The following is a 25,026-nucleotide window of genomic DNA, read 5'->3' as shown; positions in this document are numbered from 1 at the left end:
AGTAATGTGGAATGGCATTGTGGGAAATGTAGTTTTTATGGGTTCAATGTCCAATCGAACTTGACAGATACATGGATATTTGTCCACTGCAAGTGAATCAGGTAAAAATAAAATTAACTGATATTTATAATCATACTTACCCAGTTGAAAGGTGTTATTTTGTCACAATTTATGCTATTCACAAAGCATTAACTAAGACTTTTAGCTTAAAATACTGCTAATAAGGTAGTAGTTTATGTTTTAGGTAGGAATAGGGGTGTGTGTATGTGTATATATGAGCAATATCACACTCATAGCAGTGCGATATGGTTGTATATTGGCACTGGTAGGAGGCGTGCGTTGGTTCTAGGCCGCAGGCTGAGTGCCTAAAGCAGGTCGCACACCAAAAGCTGCGTAGCGCCATACAAGTCAGAATTCTAAACATAGGCTTCTATCAGGGTACACACACCGGCGCCGTAAAATCGCCCAGCCACGACTCAGGACACTGTTCATTTCTCTGCCATGCCACAGAGCGCCATCTGATTAGTTTCATATTAAATATCATGTGAATGTCTGCATCTGGTGTGTGATACCTTTAACTGTCATGTGCGCACCGTGTCGCGGCGCCGAGCGGAGCTTCTGGTGTGCGACCTGCTTTAGTGTCCCACCAGTGACGATATACAACCATATCGCACTGCTACGAGTTTGATGGTGTAATCGTGTGTATAAAAAAGAAAAGCAAACACGGAGAGTCCCAACAACCCTTTTGTATGAGGAACTACTTTCTTCTGCCATTCTTTCAGCACATTAGAAACCGTTGCTAATTTGGCAACGTCACTTTAGAACTAGTATTTAAATGATTCTGTAGTCTAAAGTGATGACAAAACAGATGATTTTGCTCACATTTAGGCAATATAAGATTGAACGGCATGAGATCTCTCACAATTTAACAAAAAATAACCAAGAAAAAGGCAGAGCAAATCACTACTAGATTACTATGGTATAAATACAGCTATATAAAATACAAAGAGAGAGATTGACTTAGAATGTAACGTTTACTTACCTGTTCTATACTGATTTGTCCAGCTTTAGTTTTAAAATTTACATAACAATGAGAACATCGTCTGTACCCTCCGGCTCATTGTGCTGTATCTGTCGCCATCTTGTGGCGGAACAATGTAACATTAATTTATTTGTTCAAGTCGTGTTAAATTACTACAAAAATTGTGCTACAAAAATATGTTTTAGCAAATATTACTGCAATTTATATCAAATGAATTAATCGATCAATAACATTTAGTAAACAACAATATAAAGACAAGTAAATCAGACAAAAGAATAACAAAGTTTTCATTCAGCATTAGGCTAAACTTAACATTGCAGTCAAATCTATTTGCTCTGGAGTAAATAACAGATGACTGTGGCCAAAATTTACATCTTTAATAAAAATAATAAATCAGCTATGTGGTAATTTGCAACATTAAAGTCAAAGGATTTTATGGAAGGCATTTTGGATATCTCTTTTTATCACTGTATATTAGTATATGGTATATTTGTATACTGTATATAAAGGCAGAAATATATATATATATATATATATATATATATATATATATATATATATATATATATATATATATATATATATATATATATATATTCACAGTTTTTTGTGTAATACAGTATTATACAATATATAATCAGTTTGTTATTATTGAATTATGTATGAGCATATCCTTCTGTTAAATATACATATGAAGAAAACTGTAAAGTTTGGTTTATGTAAGTGTTGAAGTGGAGATTCACAGCTCAGTGGAAAAAAGAGTAGAAAGAGTAGAAAAAAAACTCATTTTGAGATAGCCTTTAAAGGGCACCTATGGTAAAAAATCTACTTTTCAAGCTGTTTGGACAGACATATGTGCATGTATGGTGTACAGACCGTCATATTGGGGTGATATAAGCACACCCAGTGCTTTTTTTTTTCAATTTAACAACATAAAAAACGGTGGACCAATTGGAGCGGTTTTCAAACCGACCGCTACCTGACGTAGGAGTGCGGTCCCCCCGCCCACCAATATTGATTGACAGGCGCGTCATCATATCCTCAGTTTGTTGATTCACGTCCGCCATTTTCAGCGTGAGTCGAAGCGATATCACTAAAGGAACACTCTAGCTCTATTTTTAGATGCAAGGCTCATTGGGCTCAACACAAGATCAATATTCTCCACATCATCGCTCTAATCGGAATTATTGGTTGTATCTTTAGGTGGGTTTGCAAACATGTGTACTTCTCATTGAGTCTACCTTATACTTCAGCCGTTTGCATTTCTCGCGGTCCCAGAAGCTCCCTGTGTTCTTAACTAGGTGCTGCTACACCTGACGCTGTGCCATGCGTTTTAGAATTCTAAACATAGGTTTCTATCAGGGTACACACAACGGCGCGACGATTCGGGACACTTCATGTTTCTGCCGCGCCACAGAGAGTGTCTGGTGTGCCGTGTCGCGGCTTCGAGCTACGCATCCCATGCCTCAGTCAAAGTTAATTCAGTGTGCGTGGTTTTTAGTCTCGGTGTACAAGCTCGGTACTTGAAACTAGCACACAGTTGGCTGTAAAAATATACAAAGACACAAATGATTTTGTACTCTCTGCTTGGTCTGTGTCTGAGTCGTATATGTACGACTGATTGCTGATCCTCTCACTCCTGCTCCTTCTCTCAGTCTGCCCAAACACAGAGCGGGTGAGCTCATGGCCCCGCCCCTTGTTACGTTGGACGGGAAGCCGAAACTAATTTACATGTGAAGCAACACACCCCTAAATCAGCGAACTGTGGACACGCCCCCAACATGACACTTTTTAACACATTATAATAAAAAATCTGAATTGTGTTTTAATCTGAACCTAAACTGACACACTCAGAAGAACCATAATATTAATATTAAATCATAAAAAAGAGGTAAACTATGTGCCCTTTAAAATGTGTGTGTTGTTGTGTGTGCGTGCGTGCGTGTGTGTTTCTTTTGCATGCAGTGTCTCCCTTTAAATGAACATCAAAATGTATGTATTTATTTGCATCTATATGGCAGAATGTATGTTTTTGATCACTACTTTTAGTTATACTGAGAACATCCACATTCCAATTCACAAACATGCTCAAATTTGATCCCAAAAATACATTTTATTGCATAAAATATGTTAAAAGTTCACGTTTAGGTTTTTTTATTAGCACTGAAGATACAGCAGAACACAATCAGTCATGAATGTCTTCTGCTTTATTAAAATACAGTATGTTGAAGTATCACCAGATGAGCCAATTTCTCATGGATTATCATATTTTTTTTGCATGTGTGTGTGTGTGTGTGTGTGTGTGTGTGTGTGTGTGTGTGTGTGTGTCTTCTACATTTTGGGGGCCATTTGTGGAATAATTGAACTTAGAGAACTATCAAGATCATCCTTATGACCTTATTAATTGCACAGATATATTTCACTTTAGATCACACACATTGCAGACTTGCATGATTGATATTGTTAAAATATAAATGCATATTACATAACTTGATGAAAAGTATTAAAGTAAGTCTAAGTCTACTTTTAATATTAAGATTTGTAATGTAATATTTATCAAGTGCATTATGAGCTCATAAAGAATGTAGCACCTCGAAAAAAAGATTAGTCCGAAAGGCTGGACTAGTTTACTTATTTAATTTTTTGCTACAAAGACTGTACATTTCGTGGGTAAAAACATCCTAAACACAAATTAATCATTAATCCTCAGCTTGTTCTCTGTGAATATGGTTTATGATCACGGTTTACGTTCTTTTGAGCTTTGTCAGTGAATCATTTAGGGCAGTTTAAATGATTCATTCACAGTTTGGATCAATTCGGTTCTTAAGTTCATGACATTATGAATAACATCAAATTTCAATGTTGTCATTATTTTACATGCCGCCAGTTTGGTCCAAAAGTAAAAAGCTTAATGTCATAGAACAAAAAAAAGACGTTTTGAATAATGTTGGTTACTGAACAGCTTCTGTTTGTATGGACTCGTATAGATATATTGTATATACAACAATACACAATATAGTGGCTAATTCGTATGAATTCGTACAATCTAATTCGTACAATTTAGTACGATTTGCTCATCCCCCAATGACGGTTGGTTTAATTAATCATTTTGGTGCCTAAAGCAGGTCGCACACCAGAAGCGCCGCTCGGTGGCATGCCACCTATCGCCATACATTTCAAAATTCTAAACATAGGTTTCTATCAGGGTACACACACCGGCGCCGTAAGTCGGCGGCTGTCCGCGGTGCCCAGCCACGACTCAGGACACTGTTAATTTCTCTGCCATCCCACAGAGCGCCATCTGATTAGTTTCATGTTAAATATCACGCGAATGTCTGCGTGTCTGGTGTGTGATACTTTTAACTGTCATACACAATATAGTGGCTAATTCGAATGAATTCGTACAATCTAATTCGTACAATTTAGTACGATTTGCTCATCCCCCAATGACGGTTGGTTTAGGGGTGGGGTTAGGTGCCACGCCTCCTTTTTAAAATCGTACAATTTCGTACGACTGAACTTGTACGAATTTGTACGAATTAGCCACTAAACTGACAAAACGTAAAATACTTATGTTTTCTCATGAGATCAGGCTGGTATATACACTAACCGCCCACTTTATTAGGTACACTGACCATGTGTCCAAGTGCTTGTTTAGGCATGTAGACATGGTCAAGACGATCATCACAATGGGGAAGAAAGGTGATATAAGTGACTCTGAATGTGGCATGGTTCTTGATGCCAGACGGGCTGCTCTGAGTATTTCAGAAACTGCTGATCTTTGGGATTTTCTCGCACAACCATCTCTAGGGTTTACAGGGAATGGTGCGAAAAAGAGAAAATGTTACCAGTGATAAAAAAATGGGCAACAGTAACTCAAATAACCACTCATTACAACCGAGGTCTGCAGAAGAACATCTCTAAATGCACAACATGTCCAACCTTGAAGCAGATGGGCTACAGCAGCAGAAGACCACACCGGGTGCCACTCCTGTCAGCTAAGAACAGGAAACTGAGGCTACAATTCACACAGGCTCACCAAAATTAGACAGAAGATTGGAGAAACATTGCCTGGTCTGATGAGTCTCCATTTCTGCTGTGACATTCGGATGGTCGGGTCAGAATTTGGCATCAACAACATGAAAGCATGGATCCATGCTGCCTTGTATCAACGGTTCAGGCTCCTGGTGGTGGTGTAATGATCTGGGGGATATTTTCTTGGCACACTTTGGGCTCGTTAGTACCAATTGAGCATCTTGTCAACACCACAGCCTACCTGAGGATTGTTACGAACCATGTCCATCCCTTTATGACCACAGTGTACTCATCTTCTGATGGCTACTTCCAGCAGGATAACGCACCATGTCATAAAGCATGAATCATCTCAGACTGCTTTCTTGAACATGACAATGAATTCAATGTACTCAAATGGCCTCCACAGTCCCCAGAACTCAATCCAATAGAGCAGCTTTGGAATGTGAACGGGAGATTCACATCATGGATTTGCAGCCGACAAACCTGCAGCAACTGCGTGATGCGATCATGTCAATATGGAGCAAAATCTCTGAGGAATATTTCCAGCACCTTGTTGAATCTCTGCCCAGAAGGATTAAGGCAGATCTGTACCTAATAAAGTGGCCAGTGAGTGTAGATCCAAATGTGTTCATTTTTAAGTAATTCTGTTACACTAAATATGGTGCAGAAAACATCAATGTAGAAATTTTACTAGCATTTCATTTGTACAGAGACTAATATGGGATAACCCATGAGCAAAATTAAATAAGAAGTCAATAGGAATGAAAACTGTTTAACTATCAACATTCCTCAAAATATATATTCATACATAAATGGTGAGAAGTATGTCATTTTAAATGAACTATAATTTCAAAGGCTGCTTGAGTGATGACGTCCACTGTATTTTACACACACACACACACACACACACACACACACACACACACACACACTCCTGATCTCCATCAAATATGACTCATCAGTAAATGCCATGGAAACCCGACTAGTGCTTTTTCTCCTTTCTTTTATATTGCAGCCGAACAAAAAGTTTAATTAGAGAGTGTGTGTGTGTGTGTGTGTGTGTGTGTGTGTGTGTGTGTGTGTGTGTGCGCGTGTGTGTGTGTGTGCGTGTGTGCGTGTGTGCGTGTGTGCGTGCTTATGCTTGTGCGCATCTGCATGTGTGTCCACTCTAGCTGCAATGGCATTGGGCTCCACAATCACTCACTCACACCCACACACACACTGCGATGAGGTGTTTGGAGTGCAGCCCCAGAGGGAATATTCATAAAAATCCAAAATGCTTTCGTCCAAAGCCTTTCATGCAGGAGCACAATACAGGAGCCTTTCTAACACAGTGGTTTTCACAGCTTCAGTAATGGGCACAAGCGTGCGGTAACTTATGAATACATCAGTGTGTGGGTGGATTAATAAATGCGTGAATGAATAGATGGATGGATGGTTTGATACGTTTTCTCATTTTGCACATTTAAAGCACTGCCTATGCTTCTGTGGCCTTAGATGCACATCCACATTTACTGGCAAAACTTTACACGAAGGTTTCAGTTGTTAGCACTTGGTAATTGTTTAACATTATATTAGTTACATGACATTAAATGTTATTAACATGGCTTTAGAAAATTAAATTAAACTATTGGCTCTTGAAAACTTGACTTGATTGGCTGAAATTAATTATATTCACATAAAATCTTAGCTAAAGTAGTCACAGGCATGTTTTAATCCCTTTATAGTCCCAAAAGGTGGTGTACTATTACACCCCACCCAAATTTTAAATGAAAGTAGGCAAAGAAATGACGAAAGACAATGTTTCTTTGTTTCAGTAGAACATTGTCTTTCGTCATTTCTTCACTTCATATATATATATATATATATATATATATATATATATATATATATATATATATATATATATATATATATATATATATATATATATATATATATATATATAAGATAGCCTTGGCAATTGGTTGTATGTATACAGTATGTAGCTTATATAATCATTTTAAAACTGAAAAAAAAGAGTCAATCAAGATAGTTACAACAATTTAGTTCACTTTTATTTAAGTGAACTCAATAGGGCCTGTGCATACATGGAAAGACAGCTTTTTTACTTACTTTCGTTACTGGCTTATTACTTTACATTTAATAGGTTCCTTTAAACATCAATCAGCCATTATTTTTGATTGTCACATTCGTGCATGCTCTGTTGTCGCTATTATATACTATTATATACTATTATATACCCTTTTAAATGAGTAGTTTCGCCTCATCATTTTTAGTGTTACATATAGTGTTGTTCCCTGTAGCGGTAGGCATGATTAAGACAAATGTGAAATACTGTTGTACGAGGGCGATTTTAGGATTTTCATTTTAGGGCGGATCAGGTACAGATCCTTTTGGGGTAAACAAAGAAAAATGCATGGATACACACATTTCCATTTTTAAGGAAGAATTAAAAATAATACACTAAAATCAGGGAAGTTTAATCAGAAAAATAAGTGAGTATACTGAGGGTATATGCAATTATTGATCCTCAGAAGTGGTAATACCCAAACAGCTCATGGAAAAAAGTAACCATACTGAGTATACGTGCGTATAGTAAGCACTACACCACTGCTGTATATACACTATACGCTATATATATATATATATATATATATATATATATATATATATATATATATATATATATATATATATATATATATATATATATATATATATATATATACAGTTGAAGTCGTAATTATTCGCCCACTTTGAATTTATTTTTACTTTTTAAATATTTCCCAAATTATGTTTCATAGAGCAGGAAATTTTTCACAGTATGTCTGATAATATTTTTTCTTCTGGAGAAAGTCTTATTTGTTTTATTTCAGATAGAATAAAAGCAGTTTTTAATTTTTTTAAAAAACATTTTAAGGTCAAAATTATTAGCCCCTTTAAGCTATACTTCTTTTCTGATAGTCTACAGAACAAACCATCGTTATACAATAACTTGCCTAATTACCCTAACCTGCCTAGTTGACATAGGCAGAGGGTGAACAAACTCCAGAGTAAGGCTAATATATGCGCTGCCCTTTAATGCATTTAAAAAGATTTGCGACCGACCAAGAAGAGGTTTTAACAAAAGCACCGCCTATGAACAAACGTCTATTATATTCAACACGCACATTAAATTATTTTAATAAACTAACCCACTGATCTACACTACCGGTCAAAAGTTTGGGGTCTGTTTATTTATTTTTTATTATTATTACTTTTAAAAATCGAATTAAAATTCTGTTCATCAAGACGGCATTTATTAAATATTAAAAAATTGTTAAATACTTATTTATTAAATATTTATTTATTACTTACTGTATGCAGTTTCAAATGAAATTATTATGCCTTGTTGCTTTTATTACTATTAATAATAATAATGATAATAATAATAATAATAATAATAATAATAATAATAATAATAAATATTAGAGAGGACGCAGCCCTCACTATTCTACCGCCCTAGGTCACCTCTGGATGTGCCGGCCCTTAGAATATGAAATCATTCTCTTTTTCACGAGGCCAATTGAAAACCAAACTTGTAATTTCGCAATAAATATTTGTTCTTTAAAATGTAAAACTCCAAACGATTGCCTAAACAAGATTACTACACTATAAGCTAGACTATGTTAATGAAACTTCCAATTTCATTTAATGCTGAAAACAAGTTAAACCAGTGTAATATATTATTATAATTTATTATTATTATTATTATTATAATACTCGTTTGACATTTTATTACTTATGTCCTTGACCAGCAAATCAGAATAGTCTGCTGGCCAGCACTTTTGGTTTGGCTTTCAGAGCTGCTGCGAACTCCAGTTATAAACAGCGCTGATCAGTGCAACGTGCGGGATTGGACAGTTCCATTTTTGTGCGGAGGGGGACTTGATATTTCATTGACAAACTTACAATAGCTAACTTGTTGTGTTAATCATCAGCATTAAATTACATTCATATTACGCCTTTCACCCGTTACATGTTTTCAATGCTTTTTTTTTTTTTTTTTGCTGCTATCTCCGTGGTCTCTGGCCTAATTAACCTAGTTAAGCCTTTAAATGTCACTTTAAGCTGTATAGAAGTGTCTTGAAAAATATCTAGTCAAATATTATTTACTGTCATCATGGCAAAGATAAAAATAAATCAGTTATTAGAGATGAGTTATTAAAACTATTATGTTTAGAAACGTGTTGAAAAATCTTCTCTCTTTAAACAGAAATTGAGTAAAAACATAAACATGAGGGTTAATAATTCTGACCTCAACTGTATATATCTTTAACTACTGCAATAACTGCATTAATATACTACAATTGACACCATTGCTAACACTAAAATGAGCACTAAATACTAGCTCTCAACCTACACGTAGGAAAAGATTAATGACAAAAAATGACAAATGTGCTGAAGCAAACATCTGATCAATGCCAGTGTCAAAATGTCAATTTTTAATCTCATAGTTTTGACATAATTCCAATGCATCTCATAATCTGCCCTTTTGAAGTCATCATTTAAATTTAATGTCATGATTTTGACATCTTTGCGACTTTGTATGTCATAATAAGTGTTTATCTCGTGATTATGATTTTTTTTTGTAATTTTAATGTCATAATCTTGACTATTTATATTGTAACAAGCTTTTTTTATGTCATAATTTTACCTTGGTATGTCTATCACACCCCAAGTCTAGTGGGAAACAACATGGGCATAATAAACAAAAGAGAAGAGAACCCTGAGCTCTGAGATAATTGAGCCCAGGGCTCCCGCCTGGTCAGGTGTGTACGAGATCAGTTTGTTCTCGAGAGCTCACCCTGGTAAAGGAGAAAAGGGGGAGATGGGGTGGATGGGGGACCAGCTGCGATCAATCATATCACGTGCTCCTCTTGTAATTAGTTTGTGAAACTTCACCTAATTTTCACAAATGGAACCTATTAGCTAAATGTACTTTGTACCAATGAAACTAACCAATTTACCAATTTACATTTGAATTACCTTGGGAATTAAACTTGTCTGGAACACAATTTAATCTTGTGGAGTCGACTAATCTCAATCTCTTCACTTGGACAACCCATTGACTTCCATAGTATTTTTATATCAGTTTACAACAGTAAAGGTTGAGTAAATGATGACATAATTTTCATTCTCACTTTAATTAATGAGGCCTTATTGTAAAGTGTTACCAGTTTACTCTGCATTTAACTTTCCTGCAGCTTCACAAATGCTTATTTCCTGTCTCCTAAGTCTTTTTCTTCTTTCTCTCCCACTGTTTCCTCTGTGTTCCTCCAGGCTGGAGACTGTCAGCAGTCTCCGGGTGCGAGTGAGCCTCAAGCAGAGCCTGAGAGCTCAGAGACGGACAGTCCTCAGGTCGGTAGCTAGATAGCGGCAGGTCGGGGTAGGTATCTGTCCTCTTTTTTTCCCTCTCTTCTGCGTGTCGGCCTGCTCCAACCATGACGTCACGTCCTCACCACCATTACATAGACCCACACATTGTGGCCGTGTGTCGTGGTGCTCTTTCTCTCTCTCTTTCTGTCTCTCTTTGGCTGCGTTCACACAGTCAGTGCATGAATAGGTGTGACTCCGGTTTGTGCAGTTACAAATCTAAATGCAGTTCTCTTAATGTTGGATGTTAATCACATGATAAGCATTTGTACAGTAATATTTGACTAGTGTTTTGTAGGCTGTAATTTTTTTTTGTAATGTTAATTTAAATTTTAAACTGAAGGATATCAACTGTTCAACAGGATATCAACAATTGAGGGATATTTTATTATATTGTAAAAGCATATGAATATTTTACGGTAAATATTTCTATATATTTTATCATTTGATTCTACAAATTTAGATCAAATTATTCAACTATTACAAAACTATTATCAATTTCAATATTATAGTTAGCACATTAAATAAAATGAATAATTTTATATAATTAAATATAATATTTTTATGAAATATTAAATGAAATAAAAACTATACAAGGCGACGTGGTGGCGCAGTAGGTAGTGCTGTCACAGCAAGAAGGTCGCTGGTTTGAACCTCGACTGGGTCAGTTGGCGTTTCTGTGTGGAGTTTGCATGTTCTCCCTGTGTTCGCGTGGGTTTCCTCCGGGTGCTCCGGTTTCCCCCACAGTCCAAAGACATGCGGTACAGGTGAATTGGGTAGGCTAAATTGTCCGTAGTGTATCTGTGTGAATGAGAATGTATGGGTGTTTCCCAGCAATGGGTTGCGGCTGGAAGGGTATCTGCTGCGTAAAACATATGCTGGATAAGTTGGCAGTTCATTCCACTGTGGTGACCCCAGCTTAATAAAGGGACTAAGCTGAAAAGAAAATGAATGAATAAATAAAAACTGTACAATTATGTTAAATGTAAATTAGATTGTATTATGCATATTTCCAAATATGTAATAATTTTCTTCTTTAAATTTAGATCAAATGATCAAAACATTATGAATATAATATTATGCTGTAATATTAATGTTAAATCATTTAAAGTTGAATGAAGGAATGAATTAATAGCAAAAATAAAAGAATAAATCGTTTAATAAATATGCAATTATATTAAATCTAATGTATTTATTATTTATTTATTTATTTATTTATTTATTTATTTATTTATTTATTTGTTTATGAAAACTATACAATTATGTTAAATGTAATTTAAATTGTATTATACATATTTCCAAATATGTAATAATTTTCTTCTTTACATTTAGATCAAATGATTAAAACTTTATGATATAATATTAATGTAAATTATTTAAAATTGAATGAAGGAATGAAATAATAACAAAAATAAAAGAATAAATCATTTAATAAATATGCAATTATACTAAATCAACTGTATTTTTTTACCATTATTTATTTTTTATTCATTTGTTTGTTTGTTTGTTTATGTATTATTTTTTATTCATTTAATGGTTTGTTTATTTATTTAAATAATGTTAACAAGTATAATAACAATATAATAAGAATAACAACGACATTAGAATAAGAAGCATGTGTAAGTATAAATAAATAAAGTGGGTAGCACAATCGCCTCACAGCAAGAAGGTCGCTGGTTTGAGCCTCGGCTGGGTCAGTTGGAATTTCTGTGTGGAGGTTGCATGTTCTCCCCGTGTTCGCGTGGGTTTCCTCCAGGTGCTCCGGTTTCCCCCACAAGTCCAAAGACATGCGGTACAGGTTAATTGGATACCCTAAATTGTCCGTAAAAAATCTGTAGTGTATGTGCAAGAGTGTGTGGGTGTTTCTCAGTGTTGGGTTGCGGCTGGAAGGGCATCTGCTGCGTAAAACATATGCTGGATAAGTTGGTGGTTCATTCCACTGTGGCGACCCCTGATTAATAAAGGGACTACGCCGAAAAGAAAATGAATGAATGAATGAAAGCATTTAAATACTTTAATCTGGCAATAAATAAATAGTTAAATAATCAGAACTAAATTGAATTAAAAACATCTAAACATCTAATATCCAAATAATTTAAATACAATTTAAGGTAAATAATATGTAGCATTATTAATATTGTCCTGTAATTGTCATAAAATAAATGCAACTAATGGGCATAAAAGCGAGGTAAATTGTTTAGTTCTTGATCAAAAACAATCAAAAACTTACAATGGGAGCGTATATTAATTCATAAAGTGATATACAAGATACTATATAAATGTATATATATAAATGTAAGATTATAAGTCCAATAAAATAAATACCAGCATAAATGTAGTCCGTTTGAAATCAAAATGTACAATGTTTATTGTAAAGTTTATTGTTACCATGCCCCGCCCCCTACTCAATATTCCATTCCAGCTGCAAGTACATCAACATACTAAAATAAAAGTCTCCTCAACTTCCGGTTCAAGTTGGCTTTAAGTAGAATAAAATAACTGCATTTAATCTTCGAAATTCTGACTTTAAAAAGCAGAACGAATGTCGAAATGTGTCAAATACTGTGTGAGCGTGGCTTTCTTCTTTCTGTGGGTTTCTCATCTCGCGCTCCTGCCTGCTGCTGCTGCGATCACTCTTACACTGGTATGCATCTCATGGGGATTATGCTTTACATGCCTTCATGGGGTAATTTTCTGTTGTTTATGAAAGAGTATGAGTGCGCGTGTCCCTTTAATCCAACAAAGCCTCCTGAAGTGTGTGAGTATGAATGCTTTTGAACATGTTTTAAACAGCCGTGCTGCATGGCAAACCCATGAACTTCATGAACGCTCCACATCTGAGCATCTGTGTTGTGCACAAAATGAAGTCATGAATGTTTTTTTAACATGCTCAACTCAACTACAAGGTCTGACACACAACTGCTATGTGTTGATATTTTGGTTTTGATCGTCGGTGTGTGTCGTTGTGACTAAAGGATAAAATAGAGCTTGTGTTTTAAAGATAGAAGTGGAACTGGGATAAACAACCTCGGCTGTTTGATTTAGAGATGTTTTAAATGAGCAGACTGGGAACTCAACAGTTATAAAATGACATTGCCATGTTGCTTTGTTCAAGGCAACAGGTTTTACAGACAGAAATGGCAGGTAAATAGATGATTTAATTGGAAATGTTTTGCTGTTTGGTTAAATCGGATTTTAAGGACTGTATCACCCTTAATGATATAAAGAAGGAAAAACACAGTACTAACATTAAAATCTAATTGTCTACTGAAAAACATGTTTTATTTTATCACAAATTATTTTTATATACTGTTATGCTGATAATATTGGTAATAAATCAAACTAAACAAAGAAAATAATTATATTAAATCAAGTTAAATTTATTTTAATTTGATAAGGATTAAAGTTAATGTACTATTTATACTAATAATATGACAATTATTAAAATTATATAATAATTATTCCAGTCTTCATAGAACATTGTAATAAAATTAAATAAAATTAAATTTAAGTAAATTAAATTATTATTAAAAAATATTAAAATAATAATAATAATAATAATAATAATAATAATCATAATAATATGACAATTATTAAAATAATATGATTATTCAAATTTTCACACAACATTGCAATTAAATTAAATTAAATAATTAATAAAATAACATAATAATAATTATTATTATTATATAATAGTTATTATAATGATATGATAATTATTAAAATAATATAATCATTATTCCAGTCTTCACAGAATATTGTAATTAAATTAAATTAAATTAAATTAAATTAAATTAAATTAAATTAAATTAAATTAAATTAAATTAAATTGTGTTAAGAGTGTTACAGTTAAAGTGTTTATTAGTATTACACATCGAAGTGTAAAAGTCAATCCTTAATATTTAATCATGTCATGAAACCGTAATACATTTCGTAACACCGTTCTTTGATGAATTAAATCTCAAAGGACAACACATTTAAAATTGAATTCTGTAAACATATACATACCTGTATCTTTAACGTCACCATTAATCTACTGCAAGAATCATTGCTATACTGTATAAGAGTAGGGTTGGGTACCTATGTAACCAGTATGCACCGAACCGAAACAGCATATGAATTTCGGTGCCTAGTTTTGGTGCCACTGATGCAGCGACAAGGACATAAGAAGCATCAAGGGGTACATCAAAGGCACACATACAGTTGAAGTCAGAATTAATAGCCCCCCTTTTATTTATTTTTTTTACTGTTTTAAATATTTCCCAAATGGTGTTTAACAGAGCAAGTAAATGTTCACAGTATGTCTGATAATATTTTTTCTTCTGGAGAAAGTCTTATTTGTTTTATTTCGGCTAGAATAAAAGCAGTTTTTAGTTTTTTAAAAACCATTTTAAGGTCAAAATTATTAGACTCTTTAAGCTATATTTTTTTTCGATAGTCTACAGAACAAACCATCGTTATACAATAACTTGCCTAATTACCCTAACCTGCCTAGTTAACCTAATTAACCTAGTTAAGCCTGTAAATGTCACTTTAAGCTGTATAGAAGTGTCTTGAAAAACATCCAGTCAAATATTATTTACTGTCATCATGGCAAAGATAAAATAATTCAGTTATTAGAGATGAGTTATTAAACTATTATGTTTAGAAATGTGTTGAAAAAATCTTTTCTCCATTAAACAGAAATTTGGAAAAACATAAACAGGGGGGCTAATAATTCTGACTTCAACTGTAGGTATGCAATGTGTCACACCATCTCTAAACATTTAATTCTAAACAACTTTAAGGGATTCGGACACCGTCTGCATTTGTTCTTGTTGCTTAAGGAACGCACACACATTGGCAACACACGCAGTACAGCGCACCAAGTGAGCGACTGCCTTTAGATTCATCAACACAAATGATCGTGTTTATCAAATTTGCTTAATCTAAGCATTTTAAAGTATGGCTTTATTTTACAAGCAAGAATTCTGACAAAGCAACGTTAAGCAGATGCTTTACAAGAGTTGTGTGTAAGGCGAGAAACACGTCAAACCTAATGAATCATTTGATGGCACATGTAATCAACTCTCTGACAGCTTGTGACATTCTCTGGTGAGTATGTTTACATGTACACAGATACTCTGATTTTAGTAAAATTAAGACAATACTCTGATTAAGAGTCTACCGTGTAAACAGAAGACAATACTCTGATTAAGAGTCTACCATGTAAACAGAAGACAATACTCTGATTAAGAGCCTACCATGTAAACAGAAGACAATACTCTGATTAAGAGTCCACCATGTAAACAGAAGACAATACTCTGATTAAGAGTCTACCATGGAAACAGAAGACAATACTCTGATTAAGAGTCCACCATGTAAACAGAAGACAATACTCTGATTAAGAGTCTACCATGTAAACAGAAGACAATACTCTGATTAAGAGTCCACCACGTAAACAGAAGACAATACTCTGATTAAGAGTCTACCGTGTAAACAGAAGACAATACTCTGATTAAGAGTCTACCATGTAAACAGAAGACAATACTCTGATTAAGAGTCTACCATGTAAACAGAAGACAATACTCTGATTAAGAGCCTACCATGTAAACAGAAGACAATACTCTGATTAAGAGTCTACCATGTAAACAGAAGACAATACTCTGATTAAGAGTCTACCGTGTAAACAGAAGACAATACTCTGATTAAGAGTCCACCACGTAAACAGAAGACAATACTCTGATTAAGAGTCTACCATGTAAACAGAAGACAATACTCTGATTAAGAGTCTACCGTGTAAACAGAAGACAATACTCTGATTAAGAGTCTACCATGTAAACAGAAGACAATACTCTGATTAAGAGTCTACCGTGTAAACAGAAGACAATACTCTGATTAAGAGTCTACCATGTAAACAGAAGACAATACTCTGATTAAGAGTCTACCATGTCAACAGTGATGTTTGATTACCTTAAAGGACCACAGACACCCGCATCCCGAAATGTAGAAGTTTTTTTTTCTCTCCATTTGGCTTGCAGGTATCAAATTTCATTAAAATAACACTCTTCCAGCAGTCCTCACTTCATATTCTCATTCAGTACCTCAGTTTGTCACAGGGGCATGAACAATATTTTGCTGAATGAAGGTGAAACTGCCAAGCTGCAGTCGAAAAACCGAAAATGAAGCACCTGAAATGACATGAAACTCTGGAGAAAATGTGAATAGCGTGGTGATATTATTCGATCTGTGCTATAACATGTAATAAAAGGATCACTCAAAAAGCAACTCATATAAACACCTTAATCATATTATTGTCTTATTCAAATTAAGGCAAATAATTAGATTACTGGTGTTCATGTAAATCACAAGCCCCAACCCTAGAAAAAAGGTGTTCACAGAATTTGATGACAGCCTTTCCACAGGTTATTAGTAAGCTAATGTAATGTTAATTGCGTAATGCAAATGTTTAATACATGCTAACAATCAAACAATCATATATAAATATAGAAAATATGAATTGATGCATACTTTAAACTTTATATTGTTCAATTAAAATGATTAAAATATATATTTTTTGTCAAATAAAAGATTTTTCTAGAGTCATCCACCATAATTTTGTGGCTCAAAAGTATCGGTTCAGGCACTGTTTTGACACCGGTACCATTTTAAAAGTATTGATTTAGCGATATCGAAATAACCCCAAACAATACCCAACTCTTTATAAGAGTTATATCAGTATTCCATAGTCTTGAAATTTGTTGCATATCCGCGGTTCTTTGCCTCCACGTCGTGGATTTAAAATCCTTACATCCTTATACTGATCACGAAACTTTTGAACAATAATACATTCATTCGCCACAGCGGAATGAACCGCCAACTTATCCAGCACGTTTTATGCAGCGGATGCCCTTCCACCCGCAACCCATCTCTGGGAAACTTGAACAATAATCTATATACATATTTCCAAGTGTCGTCTCAGTTTTAAAAATGCCCCTAGCCTGAAAGAAAGCAGCGTGTTATTGCAGTATTTTGGACTCTGCCTGTGTGCTGTGCAGGAGGAGAGATGGCTGTATGGAGGAGACATCAGCTCATCAGCATCAATCTTTAATGAAGGGCTCGGGGAAGCAGAGGCTGTTTCTCTCACTGCTTCATCTGTACCTGCACAATGATGAATGAAGCTCTGATGCCCACTGAAATACTCACACTCCTGCAAAAACACACACACACACACACACACACACACACACACACAGAGAGAGACATGTTATACGCTGAAAGAAAAGAGATTTTCTGGTTGAAATCTTACCAGCATTTCAGTTTGGAGGCCAGTTTAAACTCATAGTCTTAAGGATGCATTTATAGAATAACAACAATGGTTTTGTACTCTGATGTCAAGAATAATGCGCAAGAATATTGTCATGCAAAGCTGGTCTCAAAATGGAAGTTCTGATAGTCTTTAATTGCTTATTGTGATGTATATTTGAGTAAAATGGTTTCCTGAATGAGCTAACGTGTAGGGCGGGACTTGATTCTGTATTTTGGAATTAATTGGAGGATTGGGTGGTTATAGTTGGCAGATTCCAGGCTCTCACAGCCATCAGGTCCAGTATGTTATTCGCACTGCCTGCTGGTAATTTGCCTCTATTAAACCCTTTGCATTGACTTTATTATGCAAATAAACTCATGCTAACACTAAAATGAGAGAAAATGCTATGTTTGGTTGGAACTCTACACTCTAAGAAATAAAGGTACGCCAACTGTCCGTGGGGTGGTACCTTTTTAAAAGGTACACATTTGTACTTAAAGGGTCAATATTGGTACCTCATTAGTAGCTAAATATTTGTGATGTGGCTACCCCTGATAAATAAGGGACTAACCCGAAGGAAAATGAATGATTGAATGTTTGTGTTATGTTGTGAATGGCTGCATAGTGTGTTTGTTAATAAAGCATGTCATGTCAGTTATTTTGACAACATTGTATGTATTATTAATGTATCATTGTCGTGTGAACGTATCCTGACCCAGTTGACTATATGTGCGTTTGTCAGGCCGCTACTCTGAAAACCCTAATAAGTTGACTCAACTAAATTAATTGAGTAAACTAGCTACCTCAATTTAATTGAGTAATGGAGTCTCCCAAAACTTGTACATTTAAGTTTATTTAACTTGCTGGTTTTGTAGACTATACTTAAATTGTTCCGTTCACAAAACTTAAGTCTAAGTACTAAGTATAATTAAGTACAAAAAAACAACTGATCACTGATTCGGAGTAAAAAAACATTGAGTGTGTTGAAATATGTTCATCTACTTTTGCATTGACTAAACAAGGAATGAAACTTCATAATGATGGTATCCAAAACGTCAAATCTTATTCAGACAGCATACCAGTACATTTTCCAAACATTCCTTTATCTGAACAATGAGGAAGTCTGAGCTTAAAACGCAAGGTTTCCCAGCTAGGACTTCACAATACAAACAGTTTGAAGTAGCTCCAAGGAACCATGCGTTCCCTCTACCATGACTGAATCTCTTCTTCATTCACCCACTTACCTATTATACATTTCAGTTGTCTGACCAGCGCCCTCTAGTGCCCTGTAGTTCCATTACAACAGCATTTTATTTCCATTATTCCATGGATAACAAAAAAACAAGTGACAGACATTTCATTCTGTTACTATATATATATATATATATATATATATATATATATATATATATATATATATATATATATATATATATATATATATATATATATATATATATAGTATATGGGAAATATTTAAAAAAGAAAAAAATTCAAAGGGGGGCTAATAATTCTGACTTCAATTGTACATTTATTATTACTATTTGTTGGGTCTCCCCATATAGTCTGATATTGCGCTTGGATCCGGAAGCCACTTTTCGGGACGTCACACTTAACAAGCGGATTAACCGGATCACCTGACGTCGCGACCTAAATCTAACCTAATATTAACGTCTTATGACGTTATGTGCTTGCTGGGTAAATAGAGAATACATTTTCATTCCTAAGTGAACTATCTCTTTAACAGTGAAAAAAGTAATAATATTATAAAAAATGTTATTCATACCATGAAAAAATCGTTCTTTTTTTGCTAAAAGGTTTTTGGAAAACCATATAATCATTTATTCTACTTCTTTCTGTATTTTTTACAAGTCAAATACACATGAATACTCATACTGGACTTACCATACATGGTCTTTCATGAAAAGCGAGTCTCCATTCTCTTCATTTTCTCCAGCACTTTCACTCAGCAGGGTTGACTAATGTATTTCCCGTTCTCCGTCTTCACCTGCTTAGTCATCCATTTCCCTCCCTCTCTCTGTCTTTATGTTCCTCCTCCCACACTGCCTTTCACTGGCCTCCATTCATTTCATCCTCTGCCTGTTTCTCTGCCTCTCTGAAACCCTTCATGCTGTCGTGTGTCCAGCGGTGGGTGGAAATGTAAGGTCCGTGAGCGACTGCTAATTGCTCTGTGATTCTGGTTTCAGACTGGGTTTCTTAAGTCCGGACTCACTGACTGGAAGCTCTATTGTACACCACCAGAGCTTTCCTTTTGCTTTTTGCTGCTTAGGGTTTTAGACATTTTACAATGAGAGTTTCAGGGTTTTAGGCTCATGAAGTGGGTAGTTAGTCTGTCATGACTGAATATTTTGATTAATAATAACGTGTTCTTGTACACTGGAGGTCGAAGTGAATTTTGGTCATATGTGGTCGGTTTGATGGCCTTTTTTCATAATTGATGTACTGAGCTGCTTTGGAGGGATGTTGTGATGTTATGGAGTGAGTTTGCCAGTGTGGTGTTTCTCTGAAAGACCTCTGTTGCCTCCTGGTGTTGATTAGCGGAACTACAGGTTTTGATGAATCAGTTTTGTGGTTCAATTTAATCAGATGTTTCTCCTTCGAATGCGAAAATGATTGACTTTTTAAGTGACAAAAAATGTGTTGATTATTTTATTATTGTTTATTTTTTTGTAATAGAAATGAATAAAAAACGCAGAGGTGTGGCAGAGCAGGCACCCAGGGCTCAAAAACGTTAGTTAGGGTTGTTAATTTTGTTCATTTTCTTAAATCCCAACTGAAACTTGTTAACCAATAATTAATTATTAATCAAAAAAGTTCAGTGTCAATAAAAAGTATTGAATAATGACACAAAATTAACAGAGTAGTCTTTTTTTTTAAATCCTTAATATAATGGATATTATATATATATATATATATATATATATATATATATATATATATATATATATATATATATATATACTTTCTAAAAAATAAATAAAGGTTTTTATTAGAATATTGCATGGCTATCAGCCAATCAGATTCGAGAACCAGACAGAACTGTTAAATTAAACTTAAAATTATAAATATACTTTAAGTAAAGGCCTATTAAGCCACACATGGGCAGGTGTGTCAGACCTTATTAATTGTTGAATATGTAAACAATTATGTTGATAAATGTATTAAAGAATATATTTTCAGGTAAACACAGGTAAACCCTGTCTGAATGTCTGTCAGGGAACTTATTGTTAACTTCACATCTTCTACCAGCAGGCGCAAAGAGGCCAAAGAGCTTTAGTGATGTACTTTGAAATAACTCTGCTGTGTTTGTGTTCAGGGGAAGGACCCTCTTTATGCCCGGATCAACAAGGGGAAGAAGTGAAGCATCATGGGAACTCTGCACAGACGTGATCAGCGCTGGGGGGAGCAGGAGACCAAAAACACTGGAGATCTGTATGTGTGTGTGTGTGTGCGTGTGGGTGTGTGCGTGTGTGTCACTCCAGCCTCAACGGTCCACTTCTCTAGAGTCGCCCGTCCCCCATCACCACGTCCTCCGCCACTCTCTCCACGACACTTTCTTTCGCACTGTGTTCAATGCACATGACAGCGGGGCATTGTGGGGGATTTCGACCCTTCAGCACCCCTCATAGCCTTATGAGCCCAGCTCTGCCGCTTCATCCATTCTCACCGTTTCCTACTTCCAGTTTCGGACTCTGTATAGAGGAAACTCTGCCCTGCCGGATCCATCTGTGACTTCTTCATCCATTTTTTTGGGTTGGTTTGGTTTTTCCTCTCCTGCGTATTTGAGATTCTGCTGCTTGAAAGCTATGCGGAGCTAAAAAAAAAAAAACGAAAACAATATTTTGACGAGGAGGAGCGACTTTTGCCAAAATCTCAAGATTTCGGAGCAGCTGAATCTGACTGGGGGTCTCGAGGGTACGGACGTTTGCAAAAACGTGTGATCAAACTGTTCCTTCTCTATAGCTTTTGTACAATACTAATGAGAAAAAAAAAAAAAAACACAAAAAAACATGATGTTGAAATGGAATTTTTATTTTATAAGTCAAGTGGAGCCCTTGAAGTCAACTTTAGATGTGTTTTAGGGGTAAACATGGCTTTAAAAATCTGACCGTTGGTTTGCCAAACTCATTTTGTAAATATTAATAATAATTATTATCATTGATAATAATAATAATGACGATGATGACGACAAATAATAACGATGATGATGATGATGATGATGATGATTATAACAGTGTTCATTCCATCCCGTGGACTTCCGTGCCATAAAATAGGCTGGCCTTAGTGATGCAAACTCCTCATGAAAACCCAAGCAATATGATCATGTGACGCAAAATCCCAAGCGGTTGCTTTTTTCGTTTTTATTTAAGCAGGATGTCGAGACTAGCCTGAAAACAACCTGAGAGACTGTTATAATGATTTTATTTTCAGTGGCTTCAGTGATAAGTAGATGGTGTTATGTTTGTGTGATCTCTTTCGTTGTGAAGATGAAGCTGGTTACTGTGATGAAAGATGAACGGAGCTTCTTTGAATGTGTATGTTTAATGCAGCGATCACACATCCGCATGTGCACCAACGCACATGCATACACATGCTTATAAAGACCTTAAAGTCAACATGATGTCAAAATGCACCCTTTTTCATTTTATAATACCATTCTGCACATTTTTTCAGTGCTTGTTACTCCAAAGAGAAAAACTTCTTATGGTTTCATCCAACTTCCTTTTTGACTGACAGTACCAAAACTCAAACAAAAGTCTTTTTAAAGGGGTTATGAGTTGAGAAATCTGCATATAAGGGGTCATTGTGCTAGACATTCTGTAAGCAGGGTTGCCAGGTCCAAGAATATTTCTCAGCCCAATGACAATTCAAAACCCGCCCAAAAAGAACAAAAAGGTATCCAATTTTCCCTCCTGCCCAATCAGAGTGCGAGTCATTCAGGGGGGCTAATAATTCTGACTTCAGCTGTATGTCTTTGGGTGTGGTAACCATAGTATAAGCAGAATAATTTACTCCAGTTTGTTGAATTATTGCAAAAAAAATGCCTACCTGAGGTGTAAGGTGCATCACCACCTTGAGTGTGAGTTTATTCCTTACATGCAAAAAAGATCAAATCACAAGCAGATGAGGGAGATATTCCCATTTACTGTTCGTGTTTTAATCCGCCTCTTTGTTAAATCACTTTCCTGATTTAAATGAAGGTAGCGTCTTTGGTCAAGTGCATGCATGGCCTTTGTCTGATATTTTGTTGTAAAATAAGCACATACACTACCTGACAAAAGTCTTGTCGTCAATCCTAGTTGTAAAAGCATCAAATAATTTGACTTCTAGTTGATCATTGCTGCCCATGACATTACAAACTACAGGAGAGGGCAAATTGTTCAGCAGGATAGCGCTCCTTCTCATACTTCAGCCTCGGCATCAAAGTTCCTGAAAGCAAAGAAGGTAAAGGTACTCCAGGATTGGCCTGCCCAGTCACCAGACATGAACATTATTGAGCATGTCTGGGGTAAGATGGAGGAGGCATTAAAGATGAATCCAAAGAGTCTTGATGAACTCTGGGAGTCCTGCAAGATCGCTTTTTTTGGCATTCCAGATGACTTCATTAATAAGTGATTTGAGTCATTGCAGAGATGTATGGATGCAGTCCTCCAAGCTCATGATGGAGTCAGACACTATATTCATAATTTTTCCACTGCACCATGACTTTATATTTTATACTGTACATTATTTCTGTTAAGTGACAAGACTTTTGTCTTAGCAAAGTCAGGCTTTACTGTCCTAATTAAATAATTCAAAATCAAGACATGATCATATTTAATATTTTAAAATAAGTGTAATCTAGAGGGCTTTGTCTTTCAAATAAGCCACTTCTGATGCCAAATGATCAACTAGAAGTCTGGTTATTATTTGTCGCTCCTAAAACTTGGATCGGTGACAAGACTTTTGTCATGTAGTGTACAATTTGAATATGAAAATGAAAGGAGACGGAGAAAATGTATGGACAGTAGGAGCTATAAAAACTACACTGGGTTGTGTTCAAATGTTAGGTGGTTGAAGACATATGACCACATGAGTGTCTACACTATGAAGGAAATGAGGGTTTAACTACCTTTGTAAGTGGTCAAAGCTGGCAAACTCAAAATGTTTCCGATCCCATTTATACCAGTATTCAGCATCATCTACTTGACAAAATTGCATCTTAATACATGTTATCAGGACCAAAGAGAGGTTCAAATATAGGATGGAAATATGGCCTATTCCTTCTAAATTACAGTGTTTCTGAAGTAGGCCTCAGAGAATATCATAAACGTCGCAGTTCATGACTCCTTTAAAATCCTGACAATAATTGAATGCTAAAACCTACTGGCTCAGATTTCAAATGTAATACCCACGTTTCACAATTTAGCCAAATCCCAAAGCAAAAGCATATTTTTGCTCATAAATACAATGTATTATAAATAAATTGAGTTCATTTCATGTTGACTTTAGGGCCATCTGATCACATTAAAACATCCAATCATAGAAAACCTCCATAAAGGACGTCTGTCTTCACGAAGCTCAGAGCTTTCCATTACTGTGACGATGAATCCCTCCTATTTTATGGCCAGAGTCCCGATTTAATTTCTAATAAAAGCGGTTTTGGACCTGCGAGATCTAAATTTCGAGGATTAAAAGGACGAGGGTGAAAATCAAGGTGAATGGGAGTCCTTGAGATTTCAGTGCGTTTCTATTTTGCCTTTACCTCAGCTAATGGTTTGGTAATGTGAAAGGACACGTTATTTTTTATCTTGATGATAATGACATTCTACAGTGAATTTTTAGAGCTTTTTTTTTTGGTTTGTTTGTTTGTTTGTTTTCTCTTGATTTATGTAACCCACCATGTAATACTGTTACCAATAAACACATCCCAAAATGTTGTTCTGCCTCTCTGCCAGCAAAATCTCTGTTTATATGCAGCTATATTTTATAGTGTGTTCACTTACAACTAGATTTTTTAAGTACTTGTATCATTGTGCAGTCATTATGGATACTCAGATGTCAAGAACAGTATGGATTGAACTGTAATGCGTACTTATGCTGTCTAAACCACAGAATGAGTAATATCAATCATATTTAAGCTGGTAAAAGTGTAACACTTTGACAACGTATATTGATATTGAAAGGCCTACTTAAGGAACTTAATAAAAACCTAGCATTTAAAACAATACCCTACTGAAAA

The 25,026-nt window shown here is 35.2% G+C and overlaps 1 protein-coding gene across 9 annotated transcripts in view; it reads left to right on the top strand.

Moving 5' to 3' along the window:
- Nucleotides 1-24,724, top strand: part of dab1a (DAB adaptor protein 1a) — a 309,435-nt gene extending 284,711 nt beyond the window's left edge. For 6 of the 9 annotated variants that reach the window (XM_056480769.1, XM_056480776.1, XM_056480771.1 and 3 more), the window contains 2 exons: nucleotides 10,403-10,480; nucleotides 21,121-24,724. In XM_056480769.1, the coding sequence (XP_056336744.1) occupies nucleotides 10,403-10,480; nucleotides 21,121-21,165 (123 nt within the window). In that variant the 3' untranslated portion in view covers nucleotides 21,166-24,724. Of the gene's footprint in view, nucleotides 1-10,402; nucleotides 10,509-21,120 lie in introns of all 9 variants that reach the window. The other 3 variants (XM_056480774.1, XM_056480770.1, XM_056480773.1) reach the window with 2 other exon arrangements.
- Nucleotides 24,725-25,026: the final 302 nt, after the last annotated feature.

Source organism: Danio aesculapii, chromosome 20 (assembly GCF_903798145.1).
Source record: "Danio aesculapii chromosome 20, fDanAes4.1, whole genome shotgun sequence".
Lineage (NCBI taxonomy): Eukaryota > Metazoa > Chordata > Actinopteri > Cypriniformes > Danionidae > Danio > Danio aesculapii.
Note: the sequence above shows the minus strand (reverse complement) of the source record. Positions and strands in the feature narration are given on the sequence as shown.